Below are 21,112 nucleotides of genomic sequence, written 5' to 3'. Positions count from 1 at the left end.
TAAATGAACATTTTTCGTACAGATTTGTATTTCTAGAAACATTTGTGGGTATTCTGGAATTCACATGGTCTTTTTTATTACTGCAATTTGTGTTCATGCATGCTGCTGCACAGACACCACCAATCTGAGAGTTCCTTATTTCTATGTAGATATCGTCATCTTGACATTGTTGTGTTCGGGTAAGCGTGGAAAGTTCCATGTTTCCTTCTTGGACACGCTGTATGTTACTGTCTGTGAAAGATAAGTATCTCCATTTCGCATAAAGACCAAAGTTAAAAGCTCTAGGGTACATGTAGATTACTTTTAAAATTTTGCTTAACTAGAGCTGTTCTAATAAGCTATTTCACCTTTCCTCACAGGGTTAAATAAAAGATAGAATACCTAAAATACTGTGTTTATAACTTAATTCCCTTTGCCAGAAAATTGAATCTTGCTTTAACTTTAAACTGAAGCACTTTAGGTAATAATGACGGTAAGGTGGAGCATATAATACATTAATCAAAATAACATCCATATACGCATCATGTGTTCATGCAGCTTAAATTTTGTTTAGATTTCTATATGATAAGCCTGGATCATATTTAAACTTTAATATATCCTTGTGTAATAAAACTCAAATTAAAAAGCAGTTGCTTCGTCTGATGCATCCATTAAACTTAGCTTCTAAACATGCAATAGAGTTGCAAATATGGTTTGGAAGTCACTTGGAAAAAGCCATAAATTAACCTAAATTGAGTGTCAATTAAGGATTAATGGTAAGATGCAAAATTGGAGTAATGAAATATGCATCAATAGGATATTTCATTTAAAAATAAAATAGGATAAGCACAATGTGATGACATGTCCAGTTAACTCTACACAAACAAAGGGGGACAAAAAAGAAAGCTGTAATTTGAGAATTGTTCCAAGAACTTTGCTCAGAAGTTTAAAAGAACAGGAATAGGACCTACATTTCATATAAGGATTTGATATTGAAAATTGCTGAATCCAAAAATTTAGGGTTTTTCATGTTGAGGTGAGAGTAATGTCAATATAGTTCACAAGTCATTTTTACAAGTCCTGTATCTTCATATACTAATCATTAAAAATCAGCTTATTTTAAGATACATGAAATGAAATTGAACGCACCTGGTTCTAAGTGGGAAAAAAATATTCCTCCGAATTCTTTTAGGTAATACCACACTAAGATTTCGCCTAAAAATATCGGACAAAACTTTGCTTGTTTTTTTTTTGCTTTAAGAAAGCGAGAATTGATAATTGAAGTATTCTTACAGATATAACATTTCTATATTATATTTAGTATTGCATTTAATTCAAAGAACGTATTTTCTACATTTTCAAAAAAATTACATTATAATTTTACGTTAACATTCAGTAAGTTTAATGATAACGTGTCAGAGGCATAATATTTTTTGTAGTTTACCAAGATCTAAAGTAGAGGAGACATCCTATGAAAAAAAGTGTTGTAAGAGAACCAATCAATGAACAGCTCACAGCTACCCAAATGTCACCTTGCTGATTTCCATATTTTAAAGGATCCTTTACTGGAGATAGATTGGAAGGATATCCAGTTTGCAGATCTGACGTTTTATTCGTCCACTCAGAAATAATAGAACGTTGTTGTGTAATTCCTCTTATTGTAGAGTTCCCAACACTGCTGATTTCTGAATAAATTAATGAAAAAATTCATTACGCAGAAAAGATTTCACAAATAATTTCTCCTTAAACATATTTTGTATTATTCTCTGTTTACATCAGGGATGCATTAAATGATGTTTATTACCTGTGGTACACCCTGTAATTCGATTGCATGAAGAGGAAGAGCACTCACAGACAGACTGACACAAGCGTCCATAAAATCCTTTCTTACATTTCTGCTTACAGTTCCATCCAAATGATCCAGGTTGACATACTAAATACAATAAACTTGAAAACTTCTCTAGCTATACTAATAAGTTAAGAATGGACAACAATATAAAATCATTTGTGTACATCTAATTGTGACAAACATTGTTCAATAATCATGTATTTAAAACATTGATTTATAAATTGATTTAAAATGCTGAACTTGACGATGTTCATACTTTACCATTTTTCTCGGAAGTCACCACCGAGTAAGGATTTTCAAAATATTAAGATAAAACTGTGATCCTAGCAAAAATGATCTATACACTGATTCACAATCACAGTTACTAATTGACGGAATGTACAAAGAAGAAATGTTTAAGAAAGTTCCTCAGATAATACATACCAGTGCAGATATTACTCTTTTGGTTTAGGTATTGATTGTAGCAGCACTGGTTGTTAGATCTACAAAATTAAAGGAAGATATTACAAAATGTTCTAGAAAAGAAAACGTATTTGTAATCTTGTAATAGAACGAAATAAATGAAATCTGTGTCGAATTAGAATTAAAGATGCACTAAGAACATAGTACTTGTAACAGAATGTTGACACCGTTGTTTTTGTCATCGTTTTTAAACAATGGAATGCAGACGCAGTTCTTCCTTCCATATACTGTTCATTGTATGTTAACGTTGTCAGGACGGAAAGCTACTATTAAATAATATGCTTTGAATTGAGGAAAAATGCATATCTGATTGAATTTAGCTGATTATTAATTCCAGATTTAAATGACAATTTTTATTTTCCTGGAAAGCTTATATGAACACGAAAATTTTTCAACTCCTCCGACTAAAAATATCTTTTCCTATGTCCAGCAATCGATATTCTTTACAGTTGCATTATAGTTTATGAGATTACACGTACATAGATGTGATATTTTTTTTATTACTAATGTTTATGCTGTAGTGAATTGTCTGCTTAATAGTTGTCTATCTACATGACCGTCCTGCGGTGTCAAATTTAAAATAATTTTTTCACCATGAAACGTCATAAATCAACCGGCTACTGATCTTATTTAATAAGTGTTGTATGGTTAATGATTCAACGTTAGGGTCACAACTGGTCAGATATTGGTTTGTATTAGCATTAGGACTATGAAGAATAAACATAAAATGTGAAGTGTTTGGCAAATCCTAAAATTAATTAAGCCTTTTTAACCAATAGCAAAATTTAAAAGCAAATATTCAATGAGCTTATTAAAAAGAGGATAGAATTATAAAGTCTGAAAAGGTGGTTATGACATCTAATTCAAAATATTTTACTTCATTTTAACGATTATTGAAGGAAAAGTAATTTAATTATATTTAATTTTTAGCAATTATTTAATAAGGCTATCAGGTTATGTAGATATCAAAGTATAAACTTTCAGTTGAAATTAGAATTGGTCGCTGCTACATAAGGGCATGTCAGAACAAACCAAATTGGGCTGGTTGAAAATAGCATCATCCTCTTTGTGTAAGAGGTCATTTTCTTATAGGTGACACAAAAAGAAAACACGAAGAAAGCTTACTTCGGTTATATCTCAAAATAAATAAATGTTCATTAATGCTTAAATCATTTAGACAATGTTTTGGCTAAAAGCCAACTGATATTTTAAAAGGAATGTGAGTGTTTTCGACTCAAGAATTGTCAAATTTAGTATGAAATCTTAAAAAATATAGATCAAATCACCGAGTCTCAACCCAAAATTTTAACTCATAGGACATCGTAGAATTAGTCACTCAAAAAATCGTCCGTCTCTCGCAGAGGTACCTATTTGTTAACGAATTTTAAAATGTATGTCAGGCTACCTTTAGTGATTTGATACATTGTTTGCCCTCTAAAGGCCCAGTATCTTAATTATGGATGATTCCTTTTTACAAAGAGTGCGTGCTAAAAATTCTGAAATATATCTTATTGAAAGATTCCACACCCCGTTTTGTGAAAAGTCGAATCGAGTAGTTCTTCAAAGTGAAAGAAAAAAAAAACAGAACCAAACAATACGAAAACACTGCTTTTGCAAGCCAAAGCATAAGTGTGTCCCCTTTACCCTAGCAGCTTAATATTGGATTAGAATGTAGAGAGCAAATACTCACTTAAATTTCTGCAAAAATTTCAAATTTTTAGAAATAAATTACTGTGATTTCATCAATATTCGTTGAGCACCAATTTTCAAGGATTTCGTTGTTGGGCAGATCCACGAAATTAAATGTTCATTGATTTACGAAAAATGTTATTCATTTGTATAGGCAATGCTTTTGTCCACGAAATTACGTATCCTCGAAAACGTCTGTTTTACAAAATACACGAAAATTGATGCCAACGAAAATTGATGAAACCACAGTACCCAGTTTTAGTTCCATGGCAACGGCAGATTTTTTGGATATCTAAACACCAGAAACTAGGAGAGACATTTACATATAAATACGAGGGTTGTCCAAAAAGTTCGTGGACAATGGCGTTTTTGTCAAAATGAATGGTCCAAGATATGCTTATTGTATACCAAAATATTAGTCATGAAAATCCAAGTCGGAATAATTTGGTTTTTATTGTTTGAACTTAATATTTTTGTAAAAATCTCGGTCATTAAAGGTCGCCGATAGTGCGCACGGACCAGGGTTAAAATGCCATGAACTTTTAAATAAAGTGATCTGATTGAAATGATTATTTTCTTTTTAAAACGAGTCAAAGCTGAATAAAAATTTAATATATCACAAATAAAGCGGTTATCGCTATTTTCTGATACCGTTAGTATCGCTTACTAAATAGACAATGAAAATATTAAGTGAAAACCGCAAGAAGTATGTTTCAAAAATTGACAGAAAAAGCGACGTCGGCCATCCGAACGGGACAGCGTCCAATCATACAATTATAGTTAATATGGTTGAAACGTCGTCTAAAACAAAATAGTTATTCAAACAACTTAAATTTATTGGAAAATGTTTAGTCTAGTGATTTGTAATTGGTGTATACGATTTTTCAACGGTGTGTAAAATTTCGGAGACGCTACAAGAAGTGGAAAACTACTGTTATTTGATGAAAATAGGATATATTCCTATTCATGACGTTGTTATAAATATAGCGCCGTCGGGCTGGGCTGTGCATCCTGTGTTTACGAAGTGTTAATATTAATGACGCTCGTAAATTATTGTGTATTGTTTTGAATTTTAAAATTTAAATTAATTATAATCTATGCATAAATATTATTGCACACATTTGGCAATGTGGCATAATAAAGACAAATAGCGTGCGTCTATGAACATTGGATAAAAATTCAAAATTCATATTTCTGACGTTATCATGAAAAAAGCGTACAGTCAGACTGGCCCGTGCGACTTGCATATACAAAGTATTTACACCTATAATGTTCAGTAAATAGTGTGTATTGTTTTAATTTTTTGTACATTTACTCAATCATGATTTATATTAAGATATTATCGTAAATGTTTGCCATTGCGGACTTAATAAAGAAAATTAAGCATTTGTCCACGAACTTTTTGGACAACCCTCGTATTATGAACAGGTAGTTTGAATGAAATATGTGGAGATAACGAACAGTATTCTAGCTCAAAAGTCCATTACACATTACAAAATAGGAACAGAGCAAACACGGACCTCTAAGACATCAGAAGTGGGATCAGGTGCCATGAAGGTGTAAGCATTCCCTATCGACTTGTCACACCCGCCATGTGCTCCTTGTCATGATCGGGAAATAGCGGGAAAATCCGTCGACAATTAAGTGTGTAAAAAATGGTCTAACAATTAGTATAAAAAAGTCAGTCAGCATTTGAATTAATGAAATTGTATTTGCTGACAAGGTCATTGTATCGACCATAGAACTTATGAAATGATGACTTTAAACGAGTCTGCTGATATTCTTGTTTCATCAACTTGTTTGTCATTAACTTATCTCGTTTTAGAAATTGTTCATACGTAGAGCATGCTCTAGCGTATCAAATAAACTGAGAGAGATAAATCGCGTATGCAGGTGGTAAGAGTATATTGCTGCACAAGTAAAGGAAGTTGAAAAGTTAAAGTCATCACGTTTATCATAAAGCTTGGTTGTTAGATTACCATTAACATCTTTTTTAAATAAAATATCCCAATATGAAACAGATGTGTCAGACTCTGTGTATCTTTTACCTCAAGCTCAACGGGATATATCGTGTCGATATAAGAATGGAAATAATCATTGTTTATTGACAATACGTCGTCGATATATCTAAATGTCGAGTTGAAAGCCACAACATTTTTTTTGAAAAAAGCAGCTGTCAAGGATGTCAGAAAGTCTGGACTTTAATTTATCGTGGGGAATAGTTGTTTATACATGTAAAGTTGAAAAGTCGTAAGTTTTTATGTTGTTGATTTTGGTAAAATTGTGTGATTTCAAATGTCCCAAAAGTTCCTTGGAATTTTTTTAGTATCCAAATCTGATTTACACCACTTCTCGAATATATTGTTGATCAGTACTCTTGAAGTTTCTCCTTCACTACTGTTAATATCTTAGTGAGGAGAAAAGAAAGAGGCTTGGTAGAACATTTACTGGAACCCGTAATGTATCTTTGTTTGTAAGGATTTTTATAATGTTTCGGAATCCAATATAGATATGGTAATTCAAATTCATTTGGTTGTTGGGAATATTAAAAATATTCAAAACTGAAGTATGATTTTGAAGAATTTTTACAATTTCTTAGATGTTCCTTTTGCTATTTTTAATTTATCTTTACCAAATTCATCCCGTCATCATCAGTGAAGTGCACTAAACCGAACAAAAACATTAGATTACAATGCTTTTATCTATGTTATATTAATATCTTCGTTATGAAAAATTAACAATTACATGCTTTTTCTTTGAGTTATGTGTGACTTGCTCCTCATGATTTCTTAACATAACTGTATGGTCTGTTAATCAAACGTCTTGGGTCTTCTTTTTCTAAGTCTTCCTTACCATCCGGTGCAATAATACTGAATACTGCAGTACTTGTTTTCACATCTTCTGAACTCAAATCGTTATTTAACAACGAATGAACAAAACTATAAGGTCGAGCTTCCTCCTTAACGTTGGGATCAGATGCAGTCAACAGATTATCAGGATGGTTTTTTACCACACAGTTTTCTTCTAAGTCTGTTTTATCTTGATCAACCTTTAACTGATTTTCCAAAACTTCAAGACATAGGCTGTATGAGTGTGTCTTTAATTGATTGTTTTCACTCACCCTCTTCAAATTGCGTGGAAAAGTCAAAGATTTGGAACTACATGTACCATTATAAATAGGGATTTTTTGTTGTAACCGACCTTCAACAGAGAGATCAGCATATTCCTGAAGGTCACTACATACAATTCTGCCCTCCTTAAGTAACATCCCAGGAATGCTTGAGTTCTTTTTATGATTAAGGTGATCATATTCTGTTTCAAATGAACATTTTTCAAACAAGTTTGTATTTCTTGTATCATGACTAGGTTGTTTGAATTTTTTATTGCATTCTTCATTTTTATTCATGCCTGTTTCTGCATATGCACTGCCGATTTGGGAATACCGTATTTCTGTATATGGATCGTCATCTTGACATTGTTGTGTTGGGATGAGCGTGGAAAGTTCAAGGTGTCCTTCTTGGGGATGATGCTGTAAGTTCCTGTCTGTAAAAGATAAAGTAATGTTTCAAAACCTTGTACTTCTCTTAAAATCCAAGTATTAAACTTCAGGTTACTTCAGTTTTACTAATTCTCCTATTAGATATATACTTATGTATACCAAAACTGTTGTCATAACGGAGGTTTCAATTCCAATCTCTCTCGTTGGCCTAACTAAAATAAGTTGTTTCACTAAATGCATTCACCGAACTTAGCATCTGAAGGTGCTCTACATGTTTGGTCACCAGGGTAATTTTCGGGTTACACATTGGACAGGGGAAATAGTGGAAGTTCTCCTCAATAAGCGATCAAGATCCACAGATTTGTATTGTCTTTAGTTTTATATAGACCAACCGCTCTCTGTTATCTTCATCTTATTTATACAAAGAAGTGGTTTCAAAATAACGGTAAATGTATATAAGTAGTTATCGGACCTAAGCTAGGAGAGAGAATATGTCAAGATTGTTTAAGTACATCTTAATTCTAGCACATCTTTACAATTTAAGCACATTAATCCTTACAATTCTAGTATATTTGTACAATCTAAGCACATTAAGTGCTCCTTGTCAAGATAGGACAAATGAAAAATCCATAGAAAATTCAGTGTGACAATAATGGACTATCAATTTGTATGATAAACTTCAGTCAACATTTGACTTAACAATGAATTGTATTTGATAAGAAGGTGTATCGACCATAGAATTATCGAAATATTGAATTGAAACGAGACTGTTGATATCTCTGTATCATCAATTTATTTGTTAAAAGCTTGCCTCGTTTTGGAAATTTTTCATACGTAAGCATATGCTTGCGTATCAAATCAACCAAAAGAAATAAACTCCATATGCAGGTGATAATGATGTATTGCTACGGAATGTTCGCGCTGATGATAAAAATGTTAAACTTATTACGTTTATCAAATAGTTTTGTTATTAGGTTGCCATTAACGCAGTGTTTTAGTATAATATACAAATTTTAACAGATATATCAGACATTTCAGATGTGTCTTAAAGTTTAATTTTGTTTGTTTGTTGTTTTTAACGTCCCTCTCAAGAATTTTTCACTCATATGGAGACGCCACCACTTGCAGGTGGAGAGCTACAAATTTTGACCTATACTCGACACTCAGGGCCATTGAGCAGTGAGGGATCTTTTTCGTGCCAGCACCTACTGCGACAAGGGACCTCGATTTATACGGTTTCATCCGATGTACCGGTCTCCACGTCCCACAGTGGGATTCGAACCCGCGACGTAAGGATAAACTCCTTTCTCCGCGACTCTAGATCGAACGCTCTAACCACTGCGCCACGCGGGCGACTGTCTTTAATTTTGAGTTCAAAGGGATATATCATATCAAGATAGGACTGAAAATGAACATTGTTAGATGATAAAACGTTGTCGATTTATCTAAATATCGAATTGAGGACTACAGCAGAATTCTTTTCGTGTGAAAGTTTCCACATCTTCTTCATGTGAATACAAATGATACCATAAATTCATTTACTTTATTGATAAGGAAAGACGATAAATCAAACGCACCTGGTTCTAAAGGGGAAAATAAAATTCTCTGAATTCCTTTTGAAGCATTCTTCTTAAGTTTCCGCCTAAAATTAAAAAAAACAAACTTTTATTGTTAATAAAGTAGTAAAGTAAAAAAAAATCCTGGGAAATATAACATTTTTATTTCAGTTTTAGAATTGAACATTATTTATAGATTTGACAAATTCTGCTGACTGAATTCATTTTAGTTAATATAAAATATGTCAAAAAATACCGTGATAGAAGTATGATAGTACCGAGAACGGAAGTATAGAAAACACCCAATTAGAAAGAGTGTTGCTAAGGATCCAATCAGTGAACAGCTTACAGCTAACCAGGTGACATCATGCTGGTTAACATTATTATATTCATCATGACGTTCTGCTAGGTACGTACTGGAAGTTATCATAGTTTGCATATCTGTCGTTTTATTCGACCATTCAGAAACAGTTGATGGTTTAAGGCTTGGTATTTTCCTGGTTTGCCAATCTTTAGTTTGAACTAACCAATCCGTAAAAGTAGACGCTTGATGCCCTCTATATATTGTGTTCTCAGACCAATAAGAGCTGTTTTCTAAATATTTTTTTTTACCAAATAATTAAAATATCTAAGGGAATGAACTTCATCTAAATATAATAATATTCAAGAAATATTATTTCATTTTTTTGTCATTATATCAGACATGTATCAAACATTGCATTTCTGAATAATTGTGGTACCTGTAGTACACCCGGTAACACGATGACAATCACGGGCGGGGCACTCACAGGCAGACTGACACAGCCGTCCGTAAAATCCTGCCGGACAAGTTTGATTACAGTTCCATCCAATAGAGCCATATGGACATTCTACAGTATTTGATTAGATGTTAATGCATTATGTAGAACAATGATATGAGAGCTTTTGTGGCAATAACTATGAAAAATCCTTTTTAAAATATAGTGTGTGAAAGCTTCAAACGCCCTCCAAAGAGTTCTAATTTCAGGGCAGTTTTATGCAGTGAGAGTGATCTGAGGTCAGATTTTTTCTTAACATTTTGATTTAAAAGAACATCTACATTTTGCAAATTACATCTTTAACATTTATCTCTAACTAAAAAAGTACTGAAGTTGAATAATAAAACATGCCTAGTTTAAGATGGTATTTGTGACAGGAAAAAAGACATTTAATGATCTTTTTTTTCAATGTCCTTTGCCAATAGAAAAAAGGATGAATACCACCTGATTAAAAAGGACAAAAAACATACCTTTGCAGCTTTTACTCTCTAGGATTAGATGCTGATTATAACAGCACGGATTACCGTGCCTATAAAAGCAATGATACAGTATCAATAAATAATCTATGTAAAAATTATTCTATTCTTTCATTAATCCTTCTTTATTTTTAGTTAAAAAGATTTGTTTGAATTTCAATTAAGGATGCGTGCATAATTGATTACCTTTTACAATATATAGAAGTTGTTGCTGCTGTCATCGCTGTAAAATAGATATATACATGTAACTTTTGGTATTAAAAAACATACCACTTACTGAACTTTACAGGACGGAAATCTACTTTTAAACAGCTAAGAGATTGTGAGGGGGAAAGATCGCTTGTGTGATTAAAATTGGAAGCGGTGTTAATTTAGAAGTTACAGTTTATGTATGTTCTACTACCGTAACACTCATATGGAAGTCTTGATTTCTTCTGACCTTGGAACATTTGTATCTTTTTGTAAGTCAAAATTAACGTATAGAATGCATTCTGGCTAAAATAATATAAACTTTAGGCTGGTCACTGCTCGATATCGTTATATTTCCAGTTGCAGCAATAATAAATATGTACATATTTGTTATTTTCATTTACATGTCGATTCGATTTGTCCAAATGAACTTGAAATAAAAGAAACCACAGAATCTGCCACATCTGTTACATATTTGGATATTTTACTGCTTATTGACGAAAAAGGCCAACTAATAGCTTTATTGTATGAAAAACAAGATGACTTCATTTTTTCCAATCTAAACTTTCCTTATTTATATAGTAATATTCCGATATCACCTGCATATGGTGTTTATGTCTCCGGGCTTATTTGCCACTCAAAGTAATTGTTCTAAGTACGATCAATCTTTAAGGCGAGGCATGTTACTCACTGATAAGTTGATGTTTCAGAGTTTTCAACAACCTCGTTTATTGTCGGCATTTCGTAAATTCTATGGTCGTTATTATGACCTTCTTAGCATCTACGACATATCATTGGGTCGTATTTTGGCAGACGTGTTTCAAACCAATTGTTAGGCCTTTGTTTTCATACTGAATTTGACTACGAAAAGTTCCGTCAACCAAATCAATATCCAGGGATCACGGCGATTGGGATCGGCTTGCAGTGGATGCTTACTCCTCCTTACGGGGTTCTGTGTTTTATGCCCTCTCAAAATATTATTTATATTTTTTTTGAGTTCGATCACTGTTCGTTATCTTCACCTTTTACATGTATTTTGCTTTTAAAGTGTGTGTAAAGCTATGTCATTCAAAATCTCAACATGGACAGGGATGAGTCCATGTCTTCCAAATAATAATTGTTATATGCTTAGGTATACTCACGCATAGATATACAAGAAGACAATCGCGCTTAAGTGACCTCACAGTGAAGTCGAGGCTACAGAGATGTTAATAAAAATTTAAAAAACATAAGGAGCGAGAAATTTAAAATAAACTAGATGCTGTCATACGACAGTAATACCCGCATATATGCGTTTGCCTCTAAACTCCCCCTTTTACCTAGATAATGAACCCACAATATATTTTTATAACCTACACAAAATATATTCATGCAATAAATTGAGTAAAAATATGTACAGCAGGACATATGGCCAATAAGTCTTTTGTGTAAGCATTTCAATAATAAATTTATCAAATTTACCAGTCTGAAATTTAAGAGTTCTTTTAAGAAAGTGTTTTTTAGGAATGTTTTTCCGTTTGTGAAAAAATCATTTTGTTTGGAATTTGATAAATCTGTTCATGTCGTCGCAAAAAAAAAAAAAAATACTTTATAGCGTGTGACAATTTGATGAAATTGAAAATTTTAGATGTTAAAACATTTTTTGAAAAAAGAAAGAAAGAATAAAAACACTATTCAGTATATAAAAAAAGGGGGGGGGTACTTTCCAAACCCACCCGTCTGACCCCAATTGATTTCGTCTAAATACACATTCCTATTTGCCTTGACTATCCCTCTTTGGAAAATTTCTAGATGGCGTTTTTGCAACGTCCTAGAGTAACAAGCACCCTCTCCGACAACAGTGATACTAGTTTTACAATGCTCTTTGATTTGCACGCACGTGGGTTTTTTGTGAAGAATTGATATTTCATATAGGCAAGCTATTTTGTGGTGTTAAGTGAATTTTGTTAAAAGTGGATTTACCTGGATTTATTGACTAGAGTCTAGCTAACAACAGAAAGGCCCTACTGTCAGGGCATACATTCACTGTATGTCTGAGAGAGGAATGAACTATAACTCTGTATGGGAGACTGTATACATGCAAGTATCTCAAATGAAATCCCATATTTGACCACCATTTGACCCCAGAGTGAAAAAGAAAATTTTGAAACCTTATTGCACATCTACAGGACAACCATCTCCCTAAAGATGAATAGGCTACTGTGTAAATTGAAGAAAGTGCGGGTATAAAAAGGTTTATTTCGGGTGGTTTAAAAAGATTCTGATTGAACACACAAGTTGACATTAAAAAGATGTTTGAGTTTTTGGTTGACAATACCTAATTATGTAGTTTTCGGAGTCCAACAAATTGTCTAAATTCCAGTGGGTACCAATTGCGCCCCGTTATTAGCAGACCCATTTATGTATTCATATGAAGCAGAATTTATTCAAAACGTTGTACAGGAGAAAACAAAAATACTTGCTGTGGCTTTCAACTAGACAGTTAGATATATCGACCATGTATTTACAAATAGCAGGCATTTAGAAGGTAGATGTATCAGCAATAAAGAAGTTAAGGTATTTCATCCTGTTGCAGGCAGGCCGAGTGGTCGCCACACAATAGGAAAACAAGTACTAAGTTCTTTGACTAAATTACATTTTATTGGCCATATACATATTTAAGATCGTTGTTTGGGTTGAATGGCTTCATGGATCAAATGGGATCTACAAAATTATTGTAAATTACATACATTATAACATTTGTATTTAAAATATACTAACTAGATTCTTGCTCGTGCATATCATAACATTTACTGAACAATTTACATTTTACTGCATACTGAATTTTACTGCTAATACTTTAGCATTTTACTGCATACTGCATTTTACTGCAAATACTCTACCATTTTACTGCAAATACTATAGCATTTTACTGCATACTGCATTTTACTGCAAATACTATAGCATTTAACTGCAAACTCCAGAAAATATACGAAATTTTGCGTACTATACGCACCTACTTTACACCATACATTATAGCTAGTACATACTTTAATATACTTGTATACTATTAGAATAATACTTGAAATGATAGCAATGCACACATTACCCAATCACATAATTTACATCAAAATTAAGAACTAAGGTCCTTGACCATTTCAGGGAACTGTATAAGATAAAAACCTTTAAATTAATAAAACAAACTTACCTCAGAAGAGATGTGAAAGTCTGGTCAATACTTTATGAAGATTACTACCGTAAATCTGGAAATTTTTACGTCAATTTATTTTTGCGAATTTGGGTCAAGAAGCTGTTGATGAATTTTTACGTTTCAAAATTTTGCGAATTGACATTGGTGCTAAAATTAAAAAGCGCTGAAAATTTTCATAGCAGTTTATAAGTTACGCACGTGGTACGCATGTACATATAATATTAAACGATGCCAACATTCAATAATCGGATTATAAATAACGCATGTATATACAATAAATTACGGATGTACATACAATAAATTACACATGTACATACAATACTAAACCATGCCAATGTTCAATAATCAGATAAAAATATTAGAAGAGATAAAACATCTAAACTATTTAAATTTTAATAAATCACGCACGTACATAAAATATATAAAACGATGTCAGCTTTAACTAACCTTCAGATAAAAAACGTTTGTTCTTAGATAAAACAACTGGCCTCGCTTTTAGAGAAATAATTTAAAAGAGACATACTGCCTGTCAAACCATGGGACGATATTGAATGCAGTGAAGGCACTCTCAAGCACGGATTATCACGAGTAATTAGCTTGTAGTATAAACAGGTTTACCACTGCTTACGAACACCTGTTCATCTTGTTAAAAATAGCAAATATTTTTTTGTTTTCATTTTTGTTGTTGTTGATTTATTTTTAAGAAATATATTTTTGCGAATGCAATGCACGCGCAAATTTGCTAAAATTTATCTACAGTAAAAATTTCCAGATTTACGGTATTATAAATACTCGAGCAAGTCAAGACCATCTGCTCTACTCAATTGCTACACCCAAACTGACTACAAAACGGCACGGGATTTAAACCCGCCAAGTAAAATCTACTGAACAAATAAAATATTATGGAACACAGTTATGACATTAAGTTGGTTATTTACATAGCGAAAAAAATGTATGTTAAAATATATATGGAACCATGTTTTGACGTTAATTGTGACACATCCTAATAACAAAAGATTCAATGAAATTGAATACATTATAGATGTGTAGGTGTTGAATACTCAGTTTATTTATACATAATTACTATTAATGTGTAAGGGTGGGATGTGTCCTAATTTATGACCTTGAATTTTGGTAAGAGTTATCTCCCTCTGTTTTTAATTAATAAGAAAATATCAATTTTAAAAATCTTACCTTGAAAAAAAAGTCAATTTTTTCAATACAGTATTTATTGATATTCTTTTTATTTGAATTTTCATTTTTAAAAATTTCTCCGTAGACTTCAATGCAATCTTTGTAAAGTACTTAAGTTCTGGGTGAAGTAAATCTGAAGAAGATTGAGACAACTGGTTCTTATCTATCAATGGGAACCTTGGGAAGAAATTCGGTGCAAGTAGTACCTTACCCTGTCCCCATCTCTAGATGAAAGAGAACCAATCAGGTTCCTTTCAGTAGGACTCAGTTTCAACCATCTGTCAGTTAACTTAATCGTATAGAAAAATACTGTGCTGATAGCGATGGTCAATGAGGAACTCCCGTATTTATTTTATTTCAAATTCTTAGTACTCCTGTACTAATACAGAATAATTTTTCTTAAAATAATTTTGCAGGTGATTAATCATGAGAAACTTTCCCTGTTCCATTTCTAAATGTCTAGTATGATTTAAAAAGTCGTGTCCTTTCTCGAGGAATTGTTGTAGAAAGTGCTGGAAAAAATCATATATTGTTGATTGTGGGGAAAAATGCATTTTTAAATTTTCTAAAAGTTCTTTGGAGTTTTTTGAGAATCCACATTTGATTTACACCAAAGTCTTTAAATCCCCTTCACATTAAGCCCAGCGTCCTGCATACTCTTCGACGAAATTCATCATTACTCAATTAATTAACCAAACAATAATAAATGTCAAGTAATATGTGTATATGTATGTTTGGGAGTGTGTGTGTATGAACGATTTTCTATAGATAAAAGAAGAAGAATCAAAACAATCATATACATAAACGTTAGGTGGACCTCTTAAATGCAATCACGAGTTATCTCCCCTTATCCTGTTGTGCATGTTCATAATTTCAGGTTTTTACAAAATAAAAAAAAAAAAAAAAAAAAAAAAAAAAAAAACAAGGCGGTAAATTGAGAATTGTCTGATTATGCACTTTTTCAAGGAAAGAGGAAAGGAAGGAATATTAAGGAAGCGAGTTTATTTTGCTTAGTGCTTTTGCATGTTTATTTACATTTCAAGTAAGTATGGATTTTGAAAATAGTACACAGTTGCATACTTTCGTATGTAACTTTTGATATAGGAATTCATACTTCTTCCGTTTACAGTGACTTTAATCATCCTGGTTTTAAAATGTGTTGATATGTAGGATATGTACACAAAAACCGGAAGCACTTGTATAGTTTTAATAATCAAATAAATGATTTAAAACCTTGTCCCTTCTTCCCTGTTGAATAAATTTTTTTAAGCTGGTAGATTGATGATATGTATAGAATAATGTGAAGATTTTTTTGTGCATTGGCAATCAAAACTTTTAAATTATAAATATTACAAAGTATATATAAGACTTTGCAGAATATCAGATATTTGCCTCCATCAGGAGATCTTCAATTATCACAACAATACGTACAATTTCCAACGATATCTTTACATTTCGAAGATTATACATGTTCAATGAAAGATTAGAATGACATTAACTTATCGACTTTATATTATCAAAGATACCTATGTATTGTTACATCACTCAGTACTGAAGAATGACTTTCATATTAAAAGTTTATTTTATTCTTTTCATTCATCTTGGCATGCTTATTCAGTCAAGTGTCATAAATGCTAGTCTGATAAGTGCATCTTATACGAACTCTTCCGGCATTTTTTTTAAAATAATTACTAACGGTATTTTTTAAAAACTTTTTCTCATTCTACCAAATTTTTAACATAACTATATGGTCTCTTTTTCAAACTTCCCGGGTTCTCGCTTTCCACATCTTCCTTTACTTCCGGTGAAGCAATACTAAAAACCTCATCTCCTGATTTTACTCCATCATCTGAGTTCAAATCATTATAGGACAATACATGAGCCAAACTGTAGGGTCGACCTTCCTCCTTATATTTGGGACCCTTTGTAGTCATTAGATTGTCTGAAATTAATTCTACATAGTTGTCTTCTTCATCATTTGTAATTTGCTCATCCTTTGATTCATTTTTTGATTCAACATAGCATAAACTATATGAGTGTGGTTGTGATTTATAGTTTTCTTTCACCCTTTTCCAGTTGGAGGGTAATGTCAAGGACTTGCTGCTTCCATCATCATTGGGAAATTCTTTCAGTGATCGACCTTTATCAGAAAGAGACACATATTCCTGATCTTTGGCATATACAACTTCCCACTTCCCATGTAGCAACTCAGGAGTGTTTGATTTCACTTTCAGATTAACATGGTCATACTCAGGTTCAAATGAACATTTTTCGTATATATTTGTATTTCTAGAAACATGTGTGGATTCTTTGGAGATCTCATGGTCTTTTTCGTTCGTGCAGATTGTATTCGTGCATGTTGCTGAACATGCACCACCAATCTGAGAAAATCGTATTTCTGTGTATGGGTCGTCATCTTGAGATAGGTATGTTGGAAAAGACGTTGATTGTTCAAGGTGTCCCTCCTGAATAAGTTGCATGTTTCGGTCTGTAATATATGAATATACATGCATCAAGTCTTGAATATTCCACTGCACTTATTACCCAAGTAATCAGTGTAAGGTAATTTGTTGAAGGGAGTAATTAATATTTCATACTAATTATTGGGCAATTTTTACACACTGAATTATCTACAAATTTTTCCGTTTGCCCGATCATGCCCCGGTCGACCGGGGATGCCTGCTCCTCTTTTGCACCTGATATCACCTCTGATGCTTTTAGAGGTCCCTGATTGCTCTGCTCCCGATTTGTTTTGTTTCAATGGACTTTTGAGCTTGATTACTGTTATCTTCAAATTACTACATAGATGAAAAGTAATCTTACTTAAATAAATCATCGAATACATTAAGTTCAAGTGTCACGATGGAAAAGGGATATAATTATCAGTAACGCATTTGTCAAGGCATTATATATATATATATATAATGTTTGAATTTAAGTGCCTTAGAACTATTTTTAAGGAGTCTTGACACTTTTAAATGCTGCAAAGCATTCTGAAACCATGATTACCCTCAATCAAATTAGAATCAAGCAAACTAGTCTAATGGGGTTATTCCCAACTTCCATCAGGTGGTTAACTGGAGTCAATAACAGAATCCAATGCATTTCTTACGCTCATCATCTAAAGATGCACCATATATAAACATTTACTTTGGAAACCACCCAAGAAATCGGGCATTGACTTAACTGAGTTCAACAGGAAGCGTTGAATCATTGGTGATCAGAGGAAAAAGTGGATTCGCTACAAGAGATTAAACACTAACCTGTCTAAAATGTCTAATAAAAACCGAAAATGTGTCCTTAATGTCATTCTCACACTTTCAGCTACAGAAAAAACGTATAAATATGAAAAGGGTATTCGAGTACTTATTTCCAACACCTTTTTTGATTAGCTCTATATATGGTGTTAGACATAGACTGAAAATGAGTTTTGTTATTGAAAAATAACAAAATCAGAATGCTACAAGTACTGTATATTTATACGTATTACCATAACAAAAATCCACTTAATTTAAGTTAAACAATAAAATGAACACACCTGGTTCTATGTAAGAAAATAAAATCCTTCGTATTCTTTTCGGAAATTTCATCTTAAGCTTCTGTCTGAAAAAAAAAAAACACAAATTTTCTTGCATTTTGGCTGTCATGAAAAAATAAAAGGTGAAAATCATTTTATTTCATTTTCTGTATCGAGGCAGTGAATGTATCTTAAGAGATGTATGTTGATTGAAGCATTTACATAAATATTCATTATGTCAAATGATGTGATGGTAAAATCATAATAGTTTTTTATTATCTTAGGTTACCGAGAACAGAAGTACATAAGACATCCAATCAGAAAGAGTGTTGCTAGAGATCCAATCAGTGAGCAGCTTACAGCTATCCAGGTGCCGTCATGATGATTTACATATCGAACTCGATTCTGTTTTGCTAAAATCTGACTGGAAGTAATCCTGATTTGAAAGTCTGTCTTTTCATTCGTCCATTCATAAACTGTAGACGGTTGATTTGTTATGTCAGGTGTAATCGAAGAAATATGGGTGCTGTTTTCTAATCAAATTGATATCAAAATCTAGTACAAGTACATTGTAACATATGATATTCTATATAATTTTGATGCTTCTGTAGTATTTTTATCTTTATCAGAGATATAAGAAAAATTTGATATCTGAATAATACTGTTACCTGTAGTACATCCTCTGACGTAATGACAGTCAGATACAGGACACTCACAGACAGACATACACAATGCTCCGTAATATCCCGAGGGACATTTCAGCTTACAATTTAATCCAAAGGATCCATGTGGGCATTCTAAAGCATAGTTAAAATGAAAACTATTTCTAGTGAAATATTTGAAGATAACGAATAATAATCGATCTAAAAAAAATCTACAACCAAATTAAATCTGTGAACTGGACATAAACACAAACCCCTGGAAATATCTCTAGCTGTATTTAAACATTATAAATGGACAGCAATGAAAAAAATCTTTTGTACACAAATTATCTTAGTAGTAAAAATGAAAAAAAAAAACGCGATAAAACACAAGCATAACTGTATTTCAGCGATATCGCGCAACCACATAAAAAGAGGCTTAAATATGTTTTAGATTAAGTTGAAAAAGATCTATCAAAAAGTTGAAAATTCGTCCTTGTGTAATACGTACCTGTGCAGTTATTACTCTTAGGGTGTGGATACTGATTGTAGGGGCAAAGAAAGCTAAAATGAAAATTTATATATATTTAAACGAGATTAAAAAAAACCTTCAGAAACATAGAACCGGTCAAAAATCTTGTGATATTATAAAATGAAATGTATGTAATTATCAATTGTTAGGATTAAAGATGCATTCCTGTTACCTTGTAGTCATTCCCGTTACCATCATAAAACACCGCTATGTATATAAGCCGCTCTTCGTATTGATATATGATTGTTAAAACGGACGGAAATATACTCTTCTAATTGTGCTGAGGATTACAAGGGGAAAGTCAAACTGAATGTACTGCACATTTTAGTGTAAATTGGCAGTTTTATGTCTCAGAATATGAATCTGTGTTGTCTAGTTTTCATCCTTAACATTTTAAAACAATTTCTATTCATTTGTCTCTCCTAAATAAAACAATTATTTGAAGACAATTCTTACACTTGCTTAAATACGCTTTGAAGTTATGAGTATATGTGTATGACGTGCTATATAATGTCTGATGACCATTTCATAATTCATCCACAAGTAAAAATTGAATTTATTCATTTTTTGTCTTGTAATATATCGACATTCTGCAATAAAAAAACCCCTCATGAATATAAATATTCATGTATTTTTCTTGTCTTGAATATCGTGAGGTATTGTTATGTAGACCCGTCTTCTCCAATTTTTGTGTGCAAAATGGATGAATTTAAATAAGATTATATAAACCACAGTAAAACCGATCCCAAAATATTTATGAAAGATTTTCAAGTATTAAACAGGTGGTTATATTTACAATCAATTAATCTTGCTCTTTGTAAAATTTTGGCGGTAACATACATCAGATTTGTTTTGGTAACCAAGATGCTGTGCATGACTGAAGACGGATGTTCAGCAAAGGTTAAACTTATATATATATATATATATATATATATATATATATATATATATATATATATATATATATATATATATATATATATATATATATATATATATATATATATATATATATATAGGTGAGAGATTTGCTATTGACCCACATATAAGTCGGTACAATGTTTTACTAGAATCGATTGACAAGTTGTTTGGATTTCGCTAGGAACTAATTGTGCTCCTTTTTAGCCGACCTGTTTTTATATTCCTAAGAAGTAAAATTGATTCAAGGATTTCTACATGCTGTGGTCTTCAGCTCTGCATTCGGATGTATCGAAGACACTTTACAGGTTGGCAATGATTGTTTCCAATCATATCTCGACTCGATGTATCCAAAGGACTCGGGATGGAGGATACCACGGAGTCTGCCCAAATGTATCATGTTTGGATGTTTTGCAGGCTGTGGACGATGAAGGCAACTTATAACTAAATTGTATGACAAATGAAATGACTTTGGCTTTTCCGTCGTCAACTTTCCTTATTTATATATTGACGTTCTCTATCATCTGCCTATGGTGTTTTCTCTGGCGATGATTTTTTTAATCGAGGCTAACTGCTGACGGATGGTTGATGTTGCGGGGTTTCAACGGCCTTGATTAGGATTGG

At 32.4% G+C, this 21,112-nt stretch overlaps 2 protein-coding genes across 2 annotated transcripts; both read right to left on the bottom strand.

Moving 5' to 3' along the window:
• Positions 1-6,679: 6,679 nt before the first annotated feature.
• Positions 6,680-9,622, bottom strand: LOC133175459 (uncharacterized). The gene is made up of 3 exons (XM_061310561.1): positions 9,313-9,622; positions 9,056-9,120; positions 6,680-7,522 (listed from the first exon to the last, which is right to left on the bottom strand). The coding sequence occupies exons 1-3, from the start codon at positions 9,471-9,473 to the stop codon at positions 6,759-6,761; spliced, it is 990 nt and encodes a 329-aa protein (XP_061166545.1). The 5' UTR covers positions 9,474-9,622; the 3' UTR covers positions 6,680-6,758.
• Positions 9,623-16,555: 6,933 nt separating this feature from the next.
• Positions 16,556-19,753, bottom strand: LOC133175277 (uncharacterized). Its single transcript, XM_061310375.1, has 6 exons — positions 19,743-19,753; positions 19,550-19,602; positions 19,066-19,194; positions 18,687-18,930; positions 18,389-18,483; positions 16,556-17,368 (listed from the first exon to the last, which is right to left on the bottom strand). Exons 1-6 carry the CDS (start codon positions 19,751-19,753, stop codon positions 16,599-16,601), a joined length of 1,302 nt encoding a protein of 433 aa, XP_061166359.1. The 3' UTR covers positions 16,556-16,598.
• Between the last annotated feature and the right edge of the window lie 1,359 nt (positions 19,754-21,112).

Source organism: Saccostrea echinata, unplaced genomic scaffold (assembly GCF_033153115.1).
Source record: "Saccostrea echinata isolate AGI-Se365-2 ecotype Australia unplaced genomic scaffold, CSIRO_AGI_Sech_v1 ptg000062l, whole genome shotgun sequence".
Lineage (NCBI taxonomy): Eukaryota > Metazoa > Mollusca > Bivalvia > Ostreida > Ostreidae > Saccostrea > Saccostrea echinata.
Note: the sequence above shows the minus strand (reverse complement) of the source record. Positions and strands in the feature narration are given on the sequence as shown.